The sequence below is a fragment of the Periophthalmus magnuspinnatus genome, chromosome 17 (assembly GCF_009829125.3).
Source record: "Periophthalmus magnuspinnatus isolate fPerMag1 chromosome 17, fPerMag1.2.pri, whole genome shotgun sequence".
Lineage (NCBI taxonomy): Eukaryota > Metazoa > Chordata > Actinopteri > Gobiiformes > Gobiidae > Periophthalmus > Periophthalmus magnuspinnatus.
In genome coordinates, this window is record NC_047142.1 from 21,947,146 (window position 1) to 21,966,718 (window position 19,573).

At 38.1% G+C, this 19,573-nt stretch overlaps 1 protein-coding gene and 1 long non-coding RNA gene across 2 annotated transcripts; one reads left to right on the plus strand and one right to left on the minus strand.

Moving 5' to 3' along the window:
* Window positions 1-2,706: 2,706 nt before the first annotated feature.
* Window positions 2,707-13,833, plus strand: LOC117385370 (myosin-7). The gene is made up of 39 exons (XM_033982665.2): window positions 2,707-2,763; window positions 2,865-2,898; window positions 2,975-3,183; window positions 3,316-3,459; window positions 3,538-3,694; window positions 3,776-3,803; window positions 3,924-4,029; window positions 4,106-4,198; window positions 4,267-4,330; window positions 4,419-4,517; window positions 4,593-4,696; window positions 5,034-5,172; window positions 5,244-5,362; window positions 5,434-5,583; window positions 6,010-6,180; window positions 6,243-6,552; window positions 6,628-6,707; window positions 6,786-6,991; window positions 7,071-7,194; window positions 7,297-7,433; window positions 7,626-7,881; window positions 7,951-8,193; window positions 8,271-8,447; window positions 8,772-8,917; window positions 8,990-9,080; window positions 9,158-9,547; window positions 9,630-9,756; window positions 9,866-9,984; window positions 10,097-10,293; window positions 10,515-10,698; window positions 10,777-10,942; window positions 11,023-11,147; window positions 11,224-11,532; window positions 11,622-11,825; window positions 12,022-12,318; window positions 12,448-12,552; window positions 12,629-12,724; window positions 12,888-13,022; window positions 13,717-13,833. Exons 3-39 carry the CDS (start codon window positions 2,983-2,985, stop codon window positions 13,735-13,737), a joined length of 5,820 nt encoding a protein of 1,939 aa, XP_033838556.1. The 5' UTR covers window positions 2,707-2,763; window positions 2,865-2,898; window positions 2,975-2,982; the 3' UTR covers window positions 13,738-13,833.
* On the minus strand, window positions 13,715-17,917 carry LOC129457037 (uncharacterized). The gene is made up of 3 exons (XR_008649051.1): window positions 17,615-17,917; window positions 17,392-17,496; window positions 13,715-13,803 (listed from the first exon to the last, which is right to left on the minus strand). It is a non-coding gene; the product is annotated as an uncharacterized LOC129457037 (long non-coding RNA).
* Between the last annotated feature and the right edge of the window lie 1,656 nt (window positions 17,918-19,573).

Genomic DNA, 19,573 nt, shown 5'->3' on the forward strand with positions numbered 1-19,573 from the left:
ATGAAGTCCCCATAGAACTCAGATGATAGAGAAAACATGTGCCTCAATATATCCTCTTAATGCATGCCTTCAGCTGAACTCTCCGGTGAAAAATGCAGATCTGTGCACTAATAAACAGACACTGACACCATGTGTGAGTGATAATCAGTGTGACACCAGAATCACACCTGAAAAATATAAGAATCTATATTTGGATATTTATTTGTAAACTTTTTGTAGTTAAATTGATGACTTTTGCAACTACACAAAAAAATTTTTTTTTACGATGAATTTCAATATTTAGCACTTAATATGAAATGCATCTATTTTATCGAAAACAACTATGGGTATTGAGAAAGCATAATATGAATGTTAACATTTCATTTGACATAATATTAATTACACATTTTTTTCATGTAAAACAATTACATTTGTTTTGCCCCAGTACAGATTATAAAAGCAGTTCTTACCAAAGTAAAAATAAGATCTTATAAAGCATTTTGTCAGCTGCAAACCAGGAAATAATGCTGGTTTCAAGTGGCAGTGAAAACTGTGAAACACGCTCATAAACTAATTGCAGTGAAAGTAATACAATGCCAGGAATGCTTTAGGAAAGTGAAGAATTAGTTTGGACTACTGCAAACTATTTACATTTTTAAGAGAAAATGGTACAGCTTTTAAAGTCTGTGCAGTCTTTAGTCGGGTCCTGGAATCTCTCAGGGCAATTTGGCACTCTGACGCCTGCTTTCAGAGGCACGGCTGAAGTGGTTATCAGAATGGAAATAATCTCACCACTTGTCAGCAGCACTTGACCCGAATTTTATCTCTTCACCTTTCAAAAGATGCTGATAAATAGTGATGTTGTCTGAGCATAGTAATAAATACAGACAGTTGCCACTAAACAGTTTGACAAAAATGAAAATATATATTCTTATGCACATTGCACAGGACAAACATTTAGTATATATTAATAATATTAGTCTGTTTTGTTCATGTAAAAACATCCACAGTAAATTGTGGTGATGTACTGGAAAAAACAGTCTCATGATATTTATGACATGCCAACAGTGAGAAGCCATTCTCTCGTTGAGTTGATCCTCGATGTTGGCTCCTGAAAGCCTCTTTAGCCATCTCCTTCAATCAGTGTGGAGCTCTGGGCTGGAATTTCACACAGTTATCTTTGTCCGCAAAGACACAATGCCATGTCGACAGGACTGTAACAGAGGGGCCAGTGTTCACAGGCTGCTGCATGATAATAGAAGAGGGCCTCCACAGTGACCTTGGCTTCACACTGGTGCATGGCTCACAGACATAGCCTTCTATTGTGTCATCATTATTGCCTTTGAGTAAATCTCAAGTATGTCACCTGTGGCAGACCTCTGTCTGCGATGCCTGACACTTGTCGCCTGGTTAATCTCATAGATGAATGTTCCTTATTTAGAACAACACACTCAGTATCTCACGGCTGTTTATGCTCCCGCACAGTCAGGGGCGGAGTGGGGCTTTCAAATCTGTTTGCAATGCAATGGCCCATCACCTTTATACATACACCCCCCCCCCCCCCCACCCCCACCCACACACACACACACACACACACCCATTACACCCCCACACACCCCCCCACACACACGCACACACACACACATACACCAAAGGTGCTTAGTTGATGCTTGCAGCATTTGGAAATAGCAGTATGCCCTGGAGGAACTTTTCTGAGGTTTTGGGCTACTTGGGAATCAACACTGGTGGCACTCTGCGGCCCGCGATTAAACAAAGCTCAAAGAAAAGACGCACCACACGGGAAGGGTCGGCTGCTGACAGCTCCTTAAAGTACTGCAGCAGAGTCGGTCTGTGCTGACAGGAGAGATGCCAGAGAGGAGCACGGCTGCAGGAGAGTGCTGCCATGGCAGCTCCGCTCCTTCAGCCGTGTCCTACTCTTCATTTCTTCCCTCTGGCAAGCCCTGACACCGGCCCACATAAGTTACCAGCTGACCGGGAAATGTCCCATGTCTCCCCTTTGCCACTCTGCCACTGCGCACAGTCCAGTTTGTAATAAGTGAGCACAATATATTCTCAGTGCCTTGCAGTAAATTTTTTTAAGCCCACTGGGTAAATGATACCAAGGCATGACATACTTGTCTCTCCAGACATTGTGCGAAATATTATTTGTGTGTAAACATCACTAATTTGCATTCATAGGATTCTCTGTGCAGAAAAACAGCATTTGAGCAGAGCATTTTGTGTGTTGATATATAGCCATTAGCGATACAATCATTATATCTTATAACGTTGCAAATAGATGTGATAGTGATTCATGAATATATACTTTCAAATGGCACGTTTGTGGTTGACTTATTTTTGTCCATGGACGAAGGCAACAGCTTAGCTTAACTTCTGTTGTGTTGGAAGACATAAGTTTAGATCTACATGAACTGCTCTAGTTACAGGAGCCCCGTAAAGGGATGAGGAGAAAGGAATTCCTTTCAGTGTCTATTTAAAGATTGTGTTGTCCCTGGTGCTTGAGGATACCTATGATTAATCACTAAGCTCTAGGGAGTGCCTAATATGGCCTCGTCGGGAGACACATCACTGATAAGAATGACCCACTGATTTCTATATTGCTCTATGTCACTCATTAACCCCCTCCCCTTTGCAAGTCCCCAACCCATCTCAGACACAATACCCTTCTGAGACCCTTAAATCTCCTCCATATTTGGTGCAGAGGCTTCATTTAAAAGGAGAACTCATGGTGATTCCTCCAATAGGTCACCATTCTATCTCAAGGTAAGATCCCAGAGCAGTCTATGATTAGTTGTTATAACAATTCATTTCTAAGCTGTTTTTAACTGCGGAAACTTTGATCTATTCTTCCTCCTATTCCACAGGACCCTTTCATTCTCCTCAGAAGGCACTGCTAAGGTTAGTAAAACAGTGTGTTTTCCTTTAAATAATAATTAAAACACCAGCAACTGTAACATAAGTTTGTTGTATATAGCGTGAAAAATGGGTGATGCTGCCATGAAAGAGTTCGGGGCAGCAGCCCCATACCTGAGGAAGTCGGACAGAGAACGTCTAGAGGCCCAAACTCGTCCATTTGACATGAAGAAAGAATGCTTTGTTCCAGACTCAGATGAGGAGTATGTCAAAGCATCCATCACCAGTCGAGATGGAGACAAAGTCACCGCTCAGACTGAGAAGGGGAAGGTTAGTAAGGATCATTCTTGATGAAAAATGTCTGAGAAATAAATCATATATATGCTATATTTTACAAGTTTAAAGTTAACAATAGAAAGGGAAAAGGTTAATAATATCTGCATTATATATTTTTGTTTGCAGACTGTAACAGTAAAGGAGTGTGACGTACACCCCCAGAACCCACCAAAGTTTGATAAAATTGAAGACATGGCGATGTTCACCTTCCTCCACGAGCCTGCTGTGCTGTTTAACCTCAAAGAGCGTTATGCCGCATGGATGATCTATGTGAGATTATCTCCACTGTACTGGAATGCTACATAAAATCAAACTGAACTTTTTAACTACTGTTTCTATATTGGACAGACCTACTCTGGGCTGTTCTGTGTGACTGTCAACCCCTACAAGTGGCTGCCAGTCTACAACCAAGAAGTGGTTGCTGCCTACAGAGGAAAGAAGAGGAGTGAAGCTCCTCCTCATATCTTCTCCATCTCTGACAATGCCTACCAGTACATGTTAACTGGTAAGTAAGCTGTGTTATTTTTGAAGATTACCATGGGTAACACCAGTTCATATGGTATTCCTTTAAATCTGTATTTTTCAGACAGAGAAAATCAGTCAATTCTTATAACGTGAGTACTTATTTCAAATAATGAAACATATAAATAAATCGTATATCTTATTTAAGTGCGTCCATGGCTTACTGTTAAGTTATTATTGGTATAATATTACTATGTAAACTGTCTCCCCAGTGGAGAATCTGGTGCAGGGAAGACTGTTAACACTAAAAGGGTTATACAGTACTTTGCCAGCATTGCAGCTGCAGGTGGGAAGAAAGATGCAGGCTCTGAAAAAAAGGTCAGTTCATACAATAACATATAACTCATGGACACATGTATTTTTTATAAATTCACAGTCAGGCTTCCTTTTCCAGGGAACACTAGAGGATCAAATCATCCAGGCTAACCCAGCTCTGGAGGCCTTTGGAAATGCCAAGACCATAAGAAATGACAACTCCTCCAGATTTGTATGTTTTGATACACATTTATAGATTTGCAGAGCTTTAATAATAGATATTAATATTTTTACTTTCAGGGCAAATTTATACGAATCCACTTTGCTGCAAGTGGAAAACTAGCATCAGCTGATATTGAAACATGTAAGATCTTGGATAATTTCATTTTTGTAATTATCATCATGATATAATAAATGCCATTTGCAAACTCAAATTGTAACTGTCTTCACAGATTTGCTGGAAAAGTCCAGAGTCACCTTTCAGCTCAAAGCTGAGAGAGATTACCATATCTTCTATCAAATTCTCTCTCAAAAAAAGCCAGAGTTGCTTGGTATGCAAGAGAAGAAGTTAAACAAAAATGACATGGCACAAAACAGAATAACAATAAAGACTCCATGTGTTTTAGAAATGCTGCTTATCACCAATAACCCCTATGACTACGCCTTCATCTCCCAAGGAGAGACGACTGTAGCTTCCATCAATGATGCTGAAGAGCTCATGGCAACTGATGTGAGTGGAGATGTGAAAGTCAAAAATAAGTTAATTTCTTATTAAGATTTATTTTTGATGGGGTTCAGGTATCAGGGGTAGACTAGAATATATGGTGCTACTAACTGTAAGTCCGAATGAAATTTGATCATTGGTTTCCTAAAAGAAAAACAGTCTGTGTTTTAGTCTGTGATTAAAAATCACTTCAGTCAAATTCCAGTCCCCAGGGTTAATTTATGATCCCTGGGGGTTAGTTATGTCTTAGCCGCTAAACCTTATCTGCTAATCACTATAAGTTGATTGCTTAAAAAAAACACATACATTGAATAAATTGAGAAAGTTATATGTTATGTTTTAGGATGCCTTTGATGTGCTGGGCTTCACTCAAGAAGAAAAGAATGGCATATACAAGCTGACAGGGGCCATTATGCACTATGGAAACATGAAGTTCAAGCAGAAGCAACGTGAGGAGCAGGCAGAAGCTGATGGAACTGAAGGTTAGGTTCATAAAACAAGAGTTATAATGGTTAATTATTAAATACTGCATTTACATATCTATATATTCCAGACGCTGACAAAGTAGCCTATCTGATGGGACTGAACTCTGCTGACCTCATTAAAGGACTTTGTCATCCAAGAGTTAAAGTAGGAAATGAGTGGGTCACTAAAGGACAGAATGTCCAGCAGGTACAGATTTGAGAGTTGCAGAGTGAGATGCCAAAAACTGGTTTAAATATATGTGCATGTCTGTTTTCTAGGTGTACTACGCTATTGGTGCACTATCTAAGGCAGTGTATGAGAAGATGTTTCTGTGGATGGTAGTAAGGATTAACCAATCCTTGGACACCAAGCAGCCTCGCCAGTACTTCATAGGTGTACTGGACATCGCGGGGTTTGAGATTTTTGATGTATGTGATAGACTTAAACGTTTACTTGACAACACAAGTACTGAATTGAGAATGAGCAAATAACTAAGCACATAAACAATGTAATCTCATAGGAAATGCAAAGATAAAACGAGAGTGAATAGATTATGACTTTAATACTGTATAGTCCATCACCTCAGGCCTTCGAAAGGTCTACAACCATCTATGACTTAAATATTTTGAGATTTGTGATAAATGCAACAATAGGACACTGTTCTCCAACTTTTGCTGTGTTTGGCAAAAACACCCCAAGAATTTTGTCACAGCAGCAAAAACTGAGCTACATCTCAAAATCTTTATTTCCTCTTTTTTGTTTAGCATTTGGGTAGACGCTTGATAAAGGAATTCTTTGTGTCAGTGTCACAACATGTCATATGAAGTATCTTATAACATCATCATTTCTTGCAGTTCAACACCTTTGAGCAGCTGTGCATCAACTTCACAAATGAAAAACTACAACAGTTTTTCAACCACCACATGTTTGTACTGGAGCAAGAAGAGTACAAGAAAGAAGGCATTGAATGGACCTTCATAGACTTTGGCATGGATTTACAGGCCTGTATTGACCTCATTGAAAAGGTAAGTTAACTTGTTTGTTAGTTTCCTTTTCATTTTAACTTACACACATCTATTCTCTCTAGCCCATGGGCATTATGTCCATCCTTGAAGAGGAGTGCATGTTTCCAAAAGCCAGCGATGCCACATTTAAAGCAAAGCTTTATGACAATCACCTTGGAAAATCTGCCAATTTCCAGAAGCCCAGAATTGTCAAAGGGAAACCAGAGGCTCATTTTGCACTGGTTCATTATGCTGGGACAGTGGATTATAATATCAACAACTGGCTGGTGAAGAACAAGGACCCTCTGAATGAGACTGTTGTGGGACTTTACCAAAAGTCTAACCTAAAGCTACTTTCCTTTCTTTTTGCAAATTATGCTGGAGCAGACTCTGGTTTGTATTTTAACATAGGTATATTTTAAATATTTTTGATATGATAAAATCAACTTTCTTGTGGTTCAAACATAGCTCAAGAATCTGGAAAGGGAAAAGGAGGAGGTGGAAAAAAGAAAGGATCATCCTTTCAGACGGTTTCAGCATTACACAGGGTAGGACTAGCAAATCTATTATAAAATGTATTTTAAAAAAGTAGAAAAAACAAAAATGAAACTTTGTTGAATTAACAGGAGAACCTGAACAAGCTGATGACCAACCTGAGGTCCACTCACCCTCACTTTGTGCGTTGCATCATCCCAAATGAGACCAAAACTCCTGGGGCCATGGAGAACCCTCTGGTGATGCACCAGCTACGCTGTAACGGTGTGCTGGAAGGCATCAGGATCTGCAGGAAAGGATTCCCCAACAGGATCCTGTATGGAGACTTTAAGCAAAGGTGCTAATCTTTTTACAGAAACACTGTATACTACTTTGATTACACAGAATTTAGATTTCATCTTGTGAAATGCCTGCAGATATCGGATCCTAAATCCTGCTGCCATCCCTGAAGGTCAATTCATTGACAGCAGAAAAGGAGCTGAAAGACTTCTTGGGTCTCTTGATATTGACCATAATCAGTACAAGTTTGGTCACACCAAGGTACAGTATTAAATGACAAAATAGCAAAGCAATGTTTCTAATGTCAGTTTGGTGTAAAAATTAAAAGTTGAGCTGAGAGAATTTCATTTTGAACTTTCAAAGGTCTTCTTTAAAGCTGGCCTTCTTGGACAATTAGAGGAAATGAGAGATGACCGATTGTCCCTGATTATCACAGGAATCCAAGCAAGATCACGGGGATTGTTGGCAAGAGTGGAATTCCAAAAGATTGTAGAAAGAAGGTACATGATTACTGTATAGCAAGTCTTGAAATATTTAAACTTAGAAATATTTAGGTAATAACACAGATAAAATGCACCACAGTGCATGTTGACCGTAATGCTCCTTAAAATAAGACGTGATGTTTGCAACCAAAAGTTTTTCTGCTATTTTAAAACAGCTGTTCATTTACCAATGGCATTACATTTTAACAGAGATGCATTGTTGGTGATCCAGTGGAATATCCGCGCATTCATGGGAGTCAAGAACTGGCCCTGGATGAAGCTCTATTTCAAGATCAAACCTCTGCTGAGATCAGCAGAAGCTGAAAAGGAGATGGCAAACATGAAAGAAGAATTCATGAAGCTCAAAGAGGCTTATGCAAAGTCAGAAGCCCGCAGAAAGGAACTAGAGGAAAAAATGGTTTCTCTTCTCCAAGAGAAGAACGACCTGCAACTCCAAGTTCAAGCGGTATGTGCAGTGACAGAAAATAGTTCTGAAAAAAGGAAAAACTGTAACTTTATTTATTTGTAAAATCAGGAGCAAGATAATCTTGCAGATGCAGAGGAAAGGTGTGAGGGTTTGATAAAACACAAAATCCAAATGGAGGCGAAAGCCAAGGAACTGTCTGAAAGGTTGGAGGATGAAGAGGAGATGAATGCAGAACTTACTGCAAAGAAAAGGAAGCTTGAAGACGAGTGCTCTGAGCTGAAGAAAGACATTGATGATCTAGAGCTAACACTAGCTAAAGTGGAGAAGGAGAAACACGCCACTGAAAATAAGGTGCTTTTTGAATTCATTATATTTGATTCATTTGAGATTAATAGATTAAATTATTCTGAACATTGCAAAATTTGTAGGTCAAAAACCTGGTTGAGGAAATGGCTGCTCTGGATGAAATCATAGCTAAACTGACCAAAGAGAAGAAAGCCTTACAGGAAGCTCATCAGCAAACACTGGATGACCTGCAGAGTGAGGAAGACAAAGTCAACACTCTGACCAAGGCTAAGGCAAAGCTGGAGCAACAAGTTGATGATGTAAGTATTGACACATATTCAGAGGTGGGTAGAGTCGTTCAAAATTGACCCAGTCAAAGAAAAAATGATCATCTCATATGACAAGAAGCTTTTGTCATTTATAGATTTACTTGAGGGTTGAGTAGCTAAAAAAAATGACCAAGACTAGGAATCATAAGGATTTCTTAAGTCAAAATATGATGCCTGATAAATTAGCACTTAATAAAATCTCTTAAAAAAACGCAAAGAGATAAGAAAGTGCATATACCCACCTCTGTACATACTGATGGTTATTGTCCTATGAGAATGAAAAATTATGCATCTGTCTGTTGTGTTACATTCTAGCTTGAAGGATCACTGGAGCAAGAGAAAAAAGTCCGCATGGATCTTGAAAGAGCAAAGAGAAAACTGGAAGGAGACTTAAAATTGACTCAAGAAAGTCTGATGGATTTAGAGAATGACAAACAACAACTGGAAGAACATCTCAAAAAGTAAGCAAAAAAAAAAAAAAAGATATAGTACCATACTGGTGAGTGAAAAGGAATATTTGTGTTTCTTTTCAGAAAGGATTTTGAACTTAGTCAGCTCAATAGTAAAATTGAAGACGAGCAGGCTATTGCTATTCAACTTCAAAAGAAACTGAAAGAACTACAGGTATAGAATACCTTTGTAGTTATCATTATTTTCTGATCATGATATTGTTAGTGTTATTGCTGTGTCTGTCACTTTAGGCCCGTATTGAAGAACTAGAAGAAGAGCTGGAAGCAGAGCGAGCTGCTCGAGCCAAAGTGGAGAAGCAGAGAGCAGACTTAGCCAGAGAACTGGAGGAGATCAGTGAGAGACTGGAGGAGGCCGGGGGAGCAACAGCTGCTCAGATTGAGATGAACAAGAAGAGGGAAGCTGAATTTCAGAAACTGCGGAGGGACCTGGAAGAGGCCACTCTGCAGCACGAGGCCACCGCTGCCACTCTCAGGAAGAAACAAGCCGACAGTGTGGCTGACCTGGGAGAGCAGATCGATAACCTCCAGAGAGTCAAGCAGAAACTAGAGAAAGAGAAGAGTGAACTGCGACTGGAGCTTGATGATGTGGTCTCCAATATGGAACATATGGCCAAGACAAAAGTGGGTTACATAAAAAAATAATAATAATCAACATCCTTTATTACTTTCAAAAACAGTTAAATTTTTGAAAAAACCTTTTCAGACCAATTTAGAAAAAACATGTCGGACTATGGAAGACCAAATGAATGAATACAAGACAAAATATGAAGAATCTCAACGATACATCAATGACTTTAACATGCAAAAGGCAAAGCTTCAAACTGAGAATGGTAAATGAGTTCACTGTTTTTGTCAATCTAAGTGTGAAAATTACATTTTACAGTTTTATTATCTAATAACATTGGCATTTTTTGTACATCCTTTACATCCTGATGAAAGGTGAGCTTTCAAGGCAACTAGAGGAGAAGGATTCCCTAGTTTCTCAACTGACCAGAGGAAAAATGTCATACACACAGCAGATTGAGGACCTAAAGCGTCAGCTTGAAGAGGAGACCAAAGTGAGAACGAGCAGATGATAGTAACAGTGATGAATAATCTTAATACTAATACTACCTAAATACTTAATACTAATCCTATGAAGTTTGGGATTGACCCTTATGTTATGTTTAGGCAAAGAATGCATTAGCTCATGCCGTGCAATCTTCTCGCCATGACTGTGACCTGCTCAGAGAGCAATATGAAGAGGAGCAGGAGGCCAAGGCTGAGCTGCAGCGAAGTATGTCCAAAGCAAACTCTGAAGTGGCACAGTGGAGAACTAAGTATGAAACTGATGCCATCCAGAGAACTGAAGAACTGGAGGAGGCAAAGTAAGTCACTGAAAATGCTTGTGTATTCATAACACTATTATTTGTGGAATATGGTGCATCTGTCAGATCAGCTTTTTGTTTGTGTTATGTTCCTTTTAAAATGTAAGACGAACAAAAAGTTTGTCTGTTAGATGACTGGGCAGCTAGTGATATTACATTTACTATTATAAATGAAACCAAGACACCAATAGGACATGAAATGTTGTCCATTGTTTACGAAGGAAAAAGTTGGCTCAGCGTCTGCAGGAGGCTGAGGAGGCAGTGGAAGCAGTTAATGCCAAGTGCTCCTCTCTGGAGAAGACCAAACACAGACTGCAGAATGAGATTGAAGATCTCATGGTGGACGTGGAGAGGTCTAATGCTGCTGCAGCTGCTCTGGACAAGAAACAAAGAAACTTTGATAAAGTAGGCATTGTTAAAGAGTTACTATAATCATTATTGAAACTAAATATTCCAAATTGACCTTGCACTTTGTATGAAAAGATTTTGTCTGAGTGGAAACAAAAGTATGAGGAATCACAAGCAGAGCTGGAGAGCTCCCAAAAAGAGGCAAGGGCCTTGAGCACTGAGCTTTTCAAACTAAAGAACTCCTATGAAGAATCTTTGGATCATCTGGAGACAATGAAGAGAGAGAACAAGAACTTGCAAGGTAACCTTCATCATCATTTGAGCATTGATATACAGTACACCAGTTTTGTTGTAATGCATTGATATGTTTCTCTTTTACAGAGGAAATTTCTGACCTGACGGAGCAACTTGGTGAGTCAGGAAAGAGCATCCATGAATTGGAGAAATTGCGAAAACAACTAGACCAAGAAAAGAGCGAGATCCAGTCAGCTCTAGAAGAAGCTGAGGTAAGGTTTAACTATTCTAATTCAATGTAAATGTCAAAAGTCTCCACAATTAATGCATCTGTCTACTTCCTCTCAGGCATCTCTAGAGCATGAGGAGGGAAAGATCCTCCGAGCACAGCTTGAGTTCAATCAGATAAAAGCTGATATTGAGCGTAAACTGGCTGAAAAGGATGAAGAAATGGAGCAAACCAAGAGAAACCTGCAAAGGATGATCGATACTCTTCAGAGCTCCCTTGAAGCTGAGTCTCGCAGCAGAAATGAAGCTCTTCGTCTGAAGAAAAAGATGGAAGGAGACCTAAATGAAATGGAGATCCAGCTCAGTCAAGCCAACAGGCAGGCAGCTGAGGCTCAGAAACAACTCAAATCAGTTCATGCGCACCTTAAGGTATATAATAATAGCTTTATAAATGCTATTATAAATGCTATGCTTTATAATGCTACTTTATTGTAATTTCATCTTGTTTTCACATGCAGGATTGTCAAATTCAGCTGGATGACTCAGTTCGTGCTAATGATGATCTTAAAGAGAATATTGCCATTGTGGAAAGACGCAACAATTTGCTACAAGCTGAACTTGAGGAACTAAGAGCTGCTCTGGATCAAACTGAGCGCAGTCGTAAACTTGCTGAACAAGAACTGCTTGATGTCAGTGAGAGGGTTCAACTACTGCACTCACAGGTAAAACAATAGTCAGAGAAATTATGGGATGGGTGCATACATTTCACTGCATAATGAAGTGTCATGTGAAGTCAGAAAACTGGAGTGCCTAAGTCTTTTGTATTACTTATTCTCTTACTATTTCTTATCTCATAGACAGACACCCCTACTGCAGTGCAGAATGTTTAATACTACTTCATTTGTGCTTGATTTGTAGAATACAGGCCTGATTAACCAAAAGAAGAAACTTGAGAATGATGCATCCCAGCTTCAGACTGAAGTGGAGGAGGCAGTGCAGGAGTGCAGAAACGCAGAGGAGAAGGCCAAGAAGGCCATCACCGATGCGGCCATGATGGCAGAGGAGCTGAAGAAAGAGCAGGACACCAGTGCTCACCTGGAGCGAATGAAGAAGAACATGGAGCAGACCATCAAAGACCTGCAGCACCGTCTGGATGAGGCTGAACAAATCGCGATGAAGGGAGGCAAGAAGCAAGTGCAGAAACTGGAAGCCAGGGTATATAGTGCATCATTCATCATTCATCATATTTCATATTTAATAGCCACTATGACAACAGAAGAAATTTATTTATTTCTGTGACAAAATGTCACTCAAGTTACAAATCTTGTTGTTGTAAACTTTAAGGTGAGGGAACTTGAAAATGAAATTGAATTAGAGCAAAAGAAAAGTGCTGAAGCTGTGAAAGGCATTCGTAAATATGAACGCCGCATCAAAGAACTTACCTATCAGGTAATTTCTCTAAATCTATTTTCTTTACTTTCTTACTTAATTAATGCACCAATAAACTATATTATCTTTTTAACAGACTGAAGAAGACCGCAAGAACGTTGCACGTCTGCAAGATCTGGTTGACAAACTGCAGCTGAAAGTTAAAGCTTACAAGAGAGCTGCTGAGGAGGCAGTAAGTTTGAACACACATTTGGAGTGCATAAAATATGATTTACAAAAGCAACACAGAACCATAGACCAAAACCAAAAATGCCATTTTTTCTGAGACATGGCTATACAGTAGATACTTCTGTTTGAGATTGTACAGGTTGTATTTGTGTTTGTTTAATTTATAGGAAGAGCAGGCTAACACACATCTGAGCAAGTTCCGTAAGCTCCAACATGAGCTGGATGAGGCTGAGGAGCGAGCTGACATTGCAGAGTCTCAGGTCAACAAGATGCGTGCTAAGAGCCGTGATGTGGGATCTAAGGTAATCAGTTTCAGTTTAATAAAATAACAAAAAACAAAATTGAATTATATAAATAAATCAGACCACAGTTTTCTGTAGAATAATTTTATTCTGATTTAGGGTGTTTTTGGCATAGATATTGTTATTTGTTGCTTGTTAAATAAAAAAAAAACCTTAAATGTTAATTTAATTATTAAAAAGTAATACAAATGTGGTTTGTATCTGAGGTAATCTTGAATAAAATGTTGATTTATTCAAATTAGATTCAGATATAGATTTGATTTAAGATGTGGGACAATATTTGGTCAAGACAATGCACATTAATGAACATACATCAACATCTCTGAGTTACTGCTGCCCCATAGGCACCTGACATGCTCACCAATCTCTCATCCTTTACAAACATGCTTTACATACATGCCTAACCTGCTTAGCTTCTGAGATCAGATGAGAACAAAATTGTGATTAAATGGTTACTGTGATTCAGTGTTATTACAAATGGACAAAATATTAAAATTTAAATTAGGTATAAGACATAAAAAGCAGATTACTCATTAAAACAATACCGTTGCAAGTGTTGTTTTATATTCATGGCACATTCATTGACATTGGTGTGTATACTTATAACCTCACCTCAGCATCCACTGTATCTTGAATCTCTGTGGCCTTGTAGCTGTGACCTGTCAGTCTCACTTTTTAGTGTTGTGTGTTACAGAAAGGACTGGATGAGGAGTGAAACCCCTAGCTGCCATGCATCTTCAAGTTTTTGTGTGATTTAGTTTCCTCTATCTCCAATGTAGTTCTGCAGAATAAAGCAAATCATTTAAATTAATGTGCAACCTTGTTTTTCATTTATTAAAAAATGCACACATATTTTTATCTTTGGTTTTCTAAATTGTTCCTCATGAAAATGAATCAAAATATAAAACAAAATACAATGGTGAAACTGAATCCAGAAGGAAGAGTAAATCAAATTTAAAAGTCTATCCAAAACGAAACATTATGCCTTTGTCAATCAATCAGTCAATCCTACATTTGGATAAATCACACTAATAGCATCTGTAATAGTGTGATTTTGACAGGAATACAGTCTGTGGCTCGGAAGTGTCCCTACTACCACCTAAAGTCAACATTAGACCCTAAACCGTTATGTTATACTGAGACTGGAGCAAACTGAGAAGGCGTATATTTGCTGAAAACTGCTACATGTCAGTGAATGAACATTATGTCATTACATTAATTAATAAAGCAATAACAAACTACACATGAAACATACCACTTAGTAAATCCATATAAAATACCATGCAATTTTTGAATAAGTTTAAACATGATTTTTAAACGATGTAAAATACATAATAAACTCACACTTGTGTTTTATTGTCTGCAGCCCAATCTACTAAACCCAACCTGCAAGTCCTAAAAATATAAAACCAAGCTAGATCTGGAAGGGTGGAAAGCATAAACAAACACATTCAAATCCTCAGACTACCAGTGACAAGGGAAAGCTGAAGAACACAAACACACAGAAATAACAGGGTCTACTGCTAAAACATTAAAAAGTCTTATTCTACTTCATAGCCTAGCTGGCTGTTGTGTAAGTTACAACATAAATGGCAAATTATCACTGTGTAAGGGCAACATTATTTCTATTAGCATGAATAGAACTAAAATAATATTAAAATATATTTGCAACAAATGAAACTTTAACATGAGCTTCTGTCTGTCTAGGCTATGTTTCCAATATCATGCACCTGTTATACTACATCATGATGTCCTTCTCAATCAAGGAGAAAAAAAACCCAGTGAAGAATTTCACAGGGCTATCTTTGTTATCACCAAGGCCAAAGGAAAGGAAACAATGCCATGACAGCAGAACAAGACAAAGGCGGTGGGCCACAGTGGGCTGAGTGATGCTGAGTGATAATTCAGCGTCCGCGACCTTAATACTCCCTCGACAGCTGCACCACTTTATTTTCTCCAGAAAGCATGTCATAGCCCCCTTCACATGACCTGATCAAGAACTTTATCTTGTTGATCAGGAGTTGCTACATCAGGGTCCCAAACAAGTTTAGTAATTCATCTTGTACTTTGATTTTCACCCTTCTGTTTGGGATTTAAACCCAATTTGAACTTGCTCCTTCTGAACTTGAAAATTATATATATATATATATATATATATATACATACACGCACGACACACACACACACACACCCCTGACACACACACACACACATCCCCCCCCCCCCCACACACCCGCACCCCCACACACACCCCCACACACCCCCCCCCCCCCCCCCCCCCCACACACACACATGCTGCAACACTGCCATGATAGTCTAAAATAAGTGTCACTTGATATCAGCCTATATCACCTACCTTACTTTGAATCATATTCACCTTGTTTGTCACACAGTGGAAGCAAAAAATAGAAACAATACACACTGCCCAATTAGGATTTAGATCAGTTTCATATGGAGACATTTCTTTCCAAACATTAACCCATATTGGATTATCTTTTTCCTGGCATCTGCAATGGCCCCTCCTCCAGTTTGGGGGTAACGGCTCTGAGTGCACCAGGCTCTGAATTGTTCTGAGGCCTCTGTATTTCTCTAGTTTCTCTTGCTGCTTTCGCTGGATGTTACCATCGCTTAGTATTGCAAGATTTTTTAAGTTATACAATTATTAAAGTGACATGTAAACAGCAACATCAAATTTTCTTTCTGATCATGATCATGATGTATGTGTTCCCTCTAAATACATACATCAGATTTTGTGCTCTACATGTCATTTAAATAATTTTAAATGTCCAGAAACAGATATAATAATCAGGTGTGCATGTGAGCATAGCCACTGTCTGGTTGTCCACCATTACCGTGGTCAGTCAGTATACCACAGGATCTTAGCTCAGTCATTCTCTACCACCTATAAGGTCTTTCTCATTTTGACCTTGGGGTTTCCACTAAGAAGCATTAAATGAACAGGAAAGGAACATACAAGCTGACAGGGACCATCATGCAGAATGTCAACATGAAGCAATGAGAAAAACAAGCTGAAGGCATGAAAGGTGATTAAAACTAAATCTAAAGAGACACGTGGTAGAGAGCTGTAATAACATATTTACATAACTTACATGTTTCATAAATATATATTTCTTTAAATGAACACAGGTGGAATAAGAAAGGATCATCCTTTCAGATTGTGCCAGGCTCAGCTTTGATATTAATAGATATGGGTAGAATGCTGGTGTTTAACTTCAATTAAATTAAATTAAATTATTACATTTCCACATAGTAAAAGTTACTTTAGTTGTGTTTTTACTTGAATGTATAACAACTACTGTTCATGTAGTAATTTTCACAATCAGCAGAGGGAGTGTTTGCTGAAGTAGTTGTTCCAGTGCTGCACAGTGCACTGGCTGAGTGCATTGTCAACAGTTGTGCCATTTTATTTGAGTGTTTTTCATAATATTAGTCATTTTCATTTGTTGAAATTATGTTTTGCTAATAAATAGGGAACTATGGTGTTATTATTATTATTATTATAATTATTATAATAATAATAATAATAATAATAACAATAATAATAATAATAATAATAATAATAATAATAATAATTATTATTATTATTATTATTATTATTATTATTATTATTATTATTTAACAGAAAATTACTAATAGAAGAATGGTAATATATTATATATTCTATAATATTATTACATGCATTGACACAAGTCTACTTGAAGGCTCTAAAATAAAATAAAAAAAAGCCTGAAAAAGATTTTAAAAGTAAAAAAATAAAATTTCATTCTATAGTATTTGCTGGTACAGACCTGTATACACTCGGAGTCAATCCATGCTGAGGTGATGTTGCTTTGATGTCCCATGATGAATACTAGGGTACACAGCAAGCAGTCATGAAAGTAAACCTGCATAACTCTAAACTCCTTTATTTTTGTCCTCATTCCCACTATGTAACTACATTCTACAATCAACAGAGGGAGCCAAGTCTTTGCTGGAGTCGATGTTTCAATCTAAACATCACTGACTGCAGCTAATTATGATGCTGCTGAAAGAGATTACAGAACATTATGTATTTTTTAGTTGCTGTTCTTTGTTTGTAACATAAACAATCTTCAAAAGTGCAGTGTGCACTCCTATTAACAAGTAGGAGAGTTTTTTTTTCCTCAAGCCTTACTTTAAATAACAACTATGGTCTAAACAGGTTTAATAAATAAGTTTTGAGTTGTTATATGATGCCCTATTAGTTTCTAATGCATACCATATGTTTTATTGTTGCTGCCTATCCAGGTCGTCATTGTAAATGAGAAGTTGTTCTCAATTGACCCACCTGGTTAAACATTGAATAAATAAATAATAAATATATAAATACCTTGATATAGGCAGTAAAGGGTGAGCTTTCTGCTGCTTTGCTTGTTTTCAGAGCAGTGGTGGATCCATTATCACACAGATGATGCTGTCTTTAGATTCTTCAAGTCTACACAGAAATGATGATGAATGAAATAATATGAGGATACATTCACATTTTTAAATAAAGTACAATTCTAAAGCTGTGAATACGCATCTCACTTCACTATAGAGAAACAAAAAAGTACCTGCATACTTTGCTGTCGTCACATTAGTGGTTAAACAAACCAATGCAATGGCCATACTCTGTCCATAGACAGTGTATCAATGTGAGTAAGACAAGGCAAGGGAGAGATAAACTTTCTAAAAGAACCCAACACCTCCCAAGAGTCACTTACAAGTGACCTTATACAATAACAAATAACAAACACTAACAATAGAAGCACAGGGTCTTGTTTCAGACTTAAGTGAGGCAAAGTGTCCAACACTTTCCCTTGTGAGCTAATGAGATCATAAAAGTCAAAGACAAGGGCTGTGAACAGCTGAGAATGAAAGCTAGGCCAAGAATAGACATATAAGAAAAAGAAAAAACAATCTAGACAAGGACATGTATTGGGAAAATATAATTACACAGCATCAGTTTATTTGAATAATTGAAAAATGATGTTTTTCAAGTATTTCCAGTTTTGCCATAGATCTGTCCTTAATAACAAATCTTACATTCTATTCATACATGACTACCTACGTCACAAGCGCCCCCCAAGCGGCCCCCCCAAGCGGCCCCCCCAAGCCCCCCCCCCCCCCCCCCACCCCCCCCCCGCCCAAGCGCCCCCCCTAAGCGGCTCCCAAGCTGTCCCCAAGCTGTTCCCAAGCTATCCCTTTAATCCCAGCGCTCCCAAAGGCCACCAGCCCGGAATTTCACAAGTTATCTTTGTGCTCAAGGCTAAATGGAAGAAGACAATGCCATGCCAAATGAAACAGGACAAGGGCACTTGCCTTTTGATCCTTTTGGATAGACAACCAAATGTACAACTCAGATATAATAAATAATAAAATATAATAAAATAAAATAACACAATTTTCCGGACTTTCTACAGCAGTGAAGTTCCAAACATTTTTATAGGGTCAAACTAGATCAAAATATTATAAATACACAATCAAAAAAGCCAATTGGTAACTGTTATCTTTGTAATCTATCTCTGAATCTACTCCAGTTGCACAATTTGCTTGTCTTGACATTCAGTTAAAGACATATTGTGCTTATGTCTTCTATATAGTTATAATCTATGACCTCCGTGGATCATTATGTTATACTTTTGACATTTTAAACCACAATATTCATTTAAAATAACCTACTAAAAGAAGCAATTCCATTAACTTTCGAGTTGGAACATTTCAGGGCTCAGTGGGAGCCGATTCCCACCTGCCCCCCCATCACAACATCCTATGGTTAGCCTCAGACCATGCTATAAAGAATCCTACAGGTATAAAAGACTAAGAAATAAATAAATTTGGAGAACAAAGTAGGCAAAAGGCAATGCGCTTATACCTGTGAAAAGGAGGGTAGATTGGAGCAATGATGTCCTGAATAAGGCAGGAAAAGATTACACAAACAGCATAAATCACTTTAAACAAAACTTCAAGTGGGTAAATGAGAAGCAAAAACAATTCTAACATGGTTACAGCAAGCTCTAAAAAGTTGATTTTGCATAAAAATCTACATTAAATTGTATTTTGTGCAAGAAAGCAATAGACATTTTCTCTAACTCTACTATACATGATGTTCCTCGAGGCACTTCAGAGTGCACACTCCTAAACTGAGGTTAAATGTAAGTATAGAGCCTACTGTAAACAGTGCTGAGTGATAATAAAGGGATTTCACAGCTGTGACCTTGGCCTTGTCTTGTCTCAATGTAGTCAGCAGCTGTTGTTATTTTTATTTTGCCCCTTGAAATGTAATTCACACCCTATCACTTAACAAACTACCACTGAGCTTGATCTCGAGGTGTCTGAGATTAACCTGTACCATTTTGTCTTTGGACATATTCAAAAATGATTACTACCTTTAATATCAAAGGTCACCAGACTAACAGTAGTAAAGGGGAATTGGTGGATATGTCTGGAAGATGAAACCATCCCTTTTAATGTGACTCAAGTAGCAATGTGGGTGAAGTGTGTAAGACAAAAACAACTAAAGTTTGAGCATT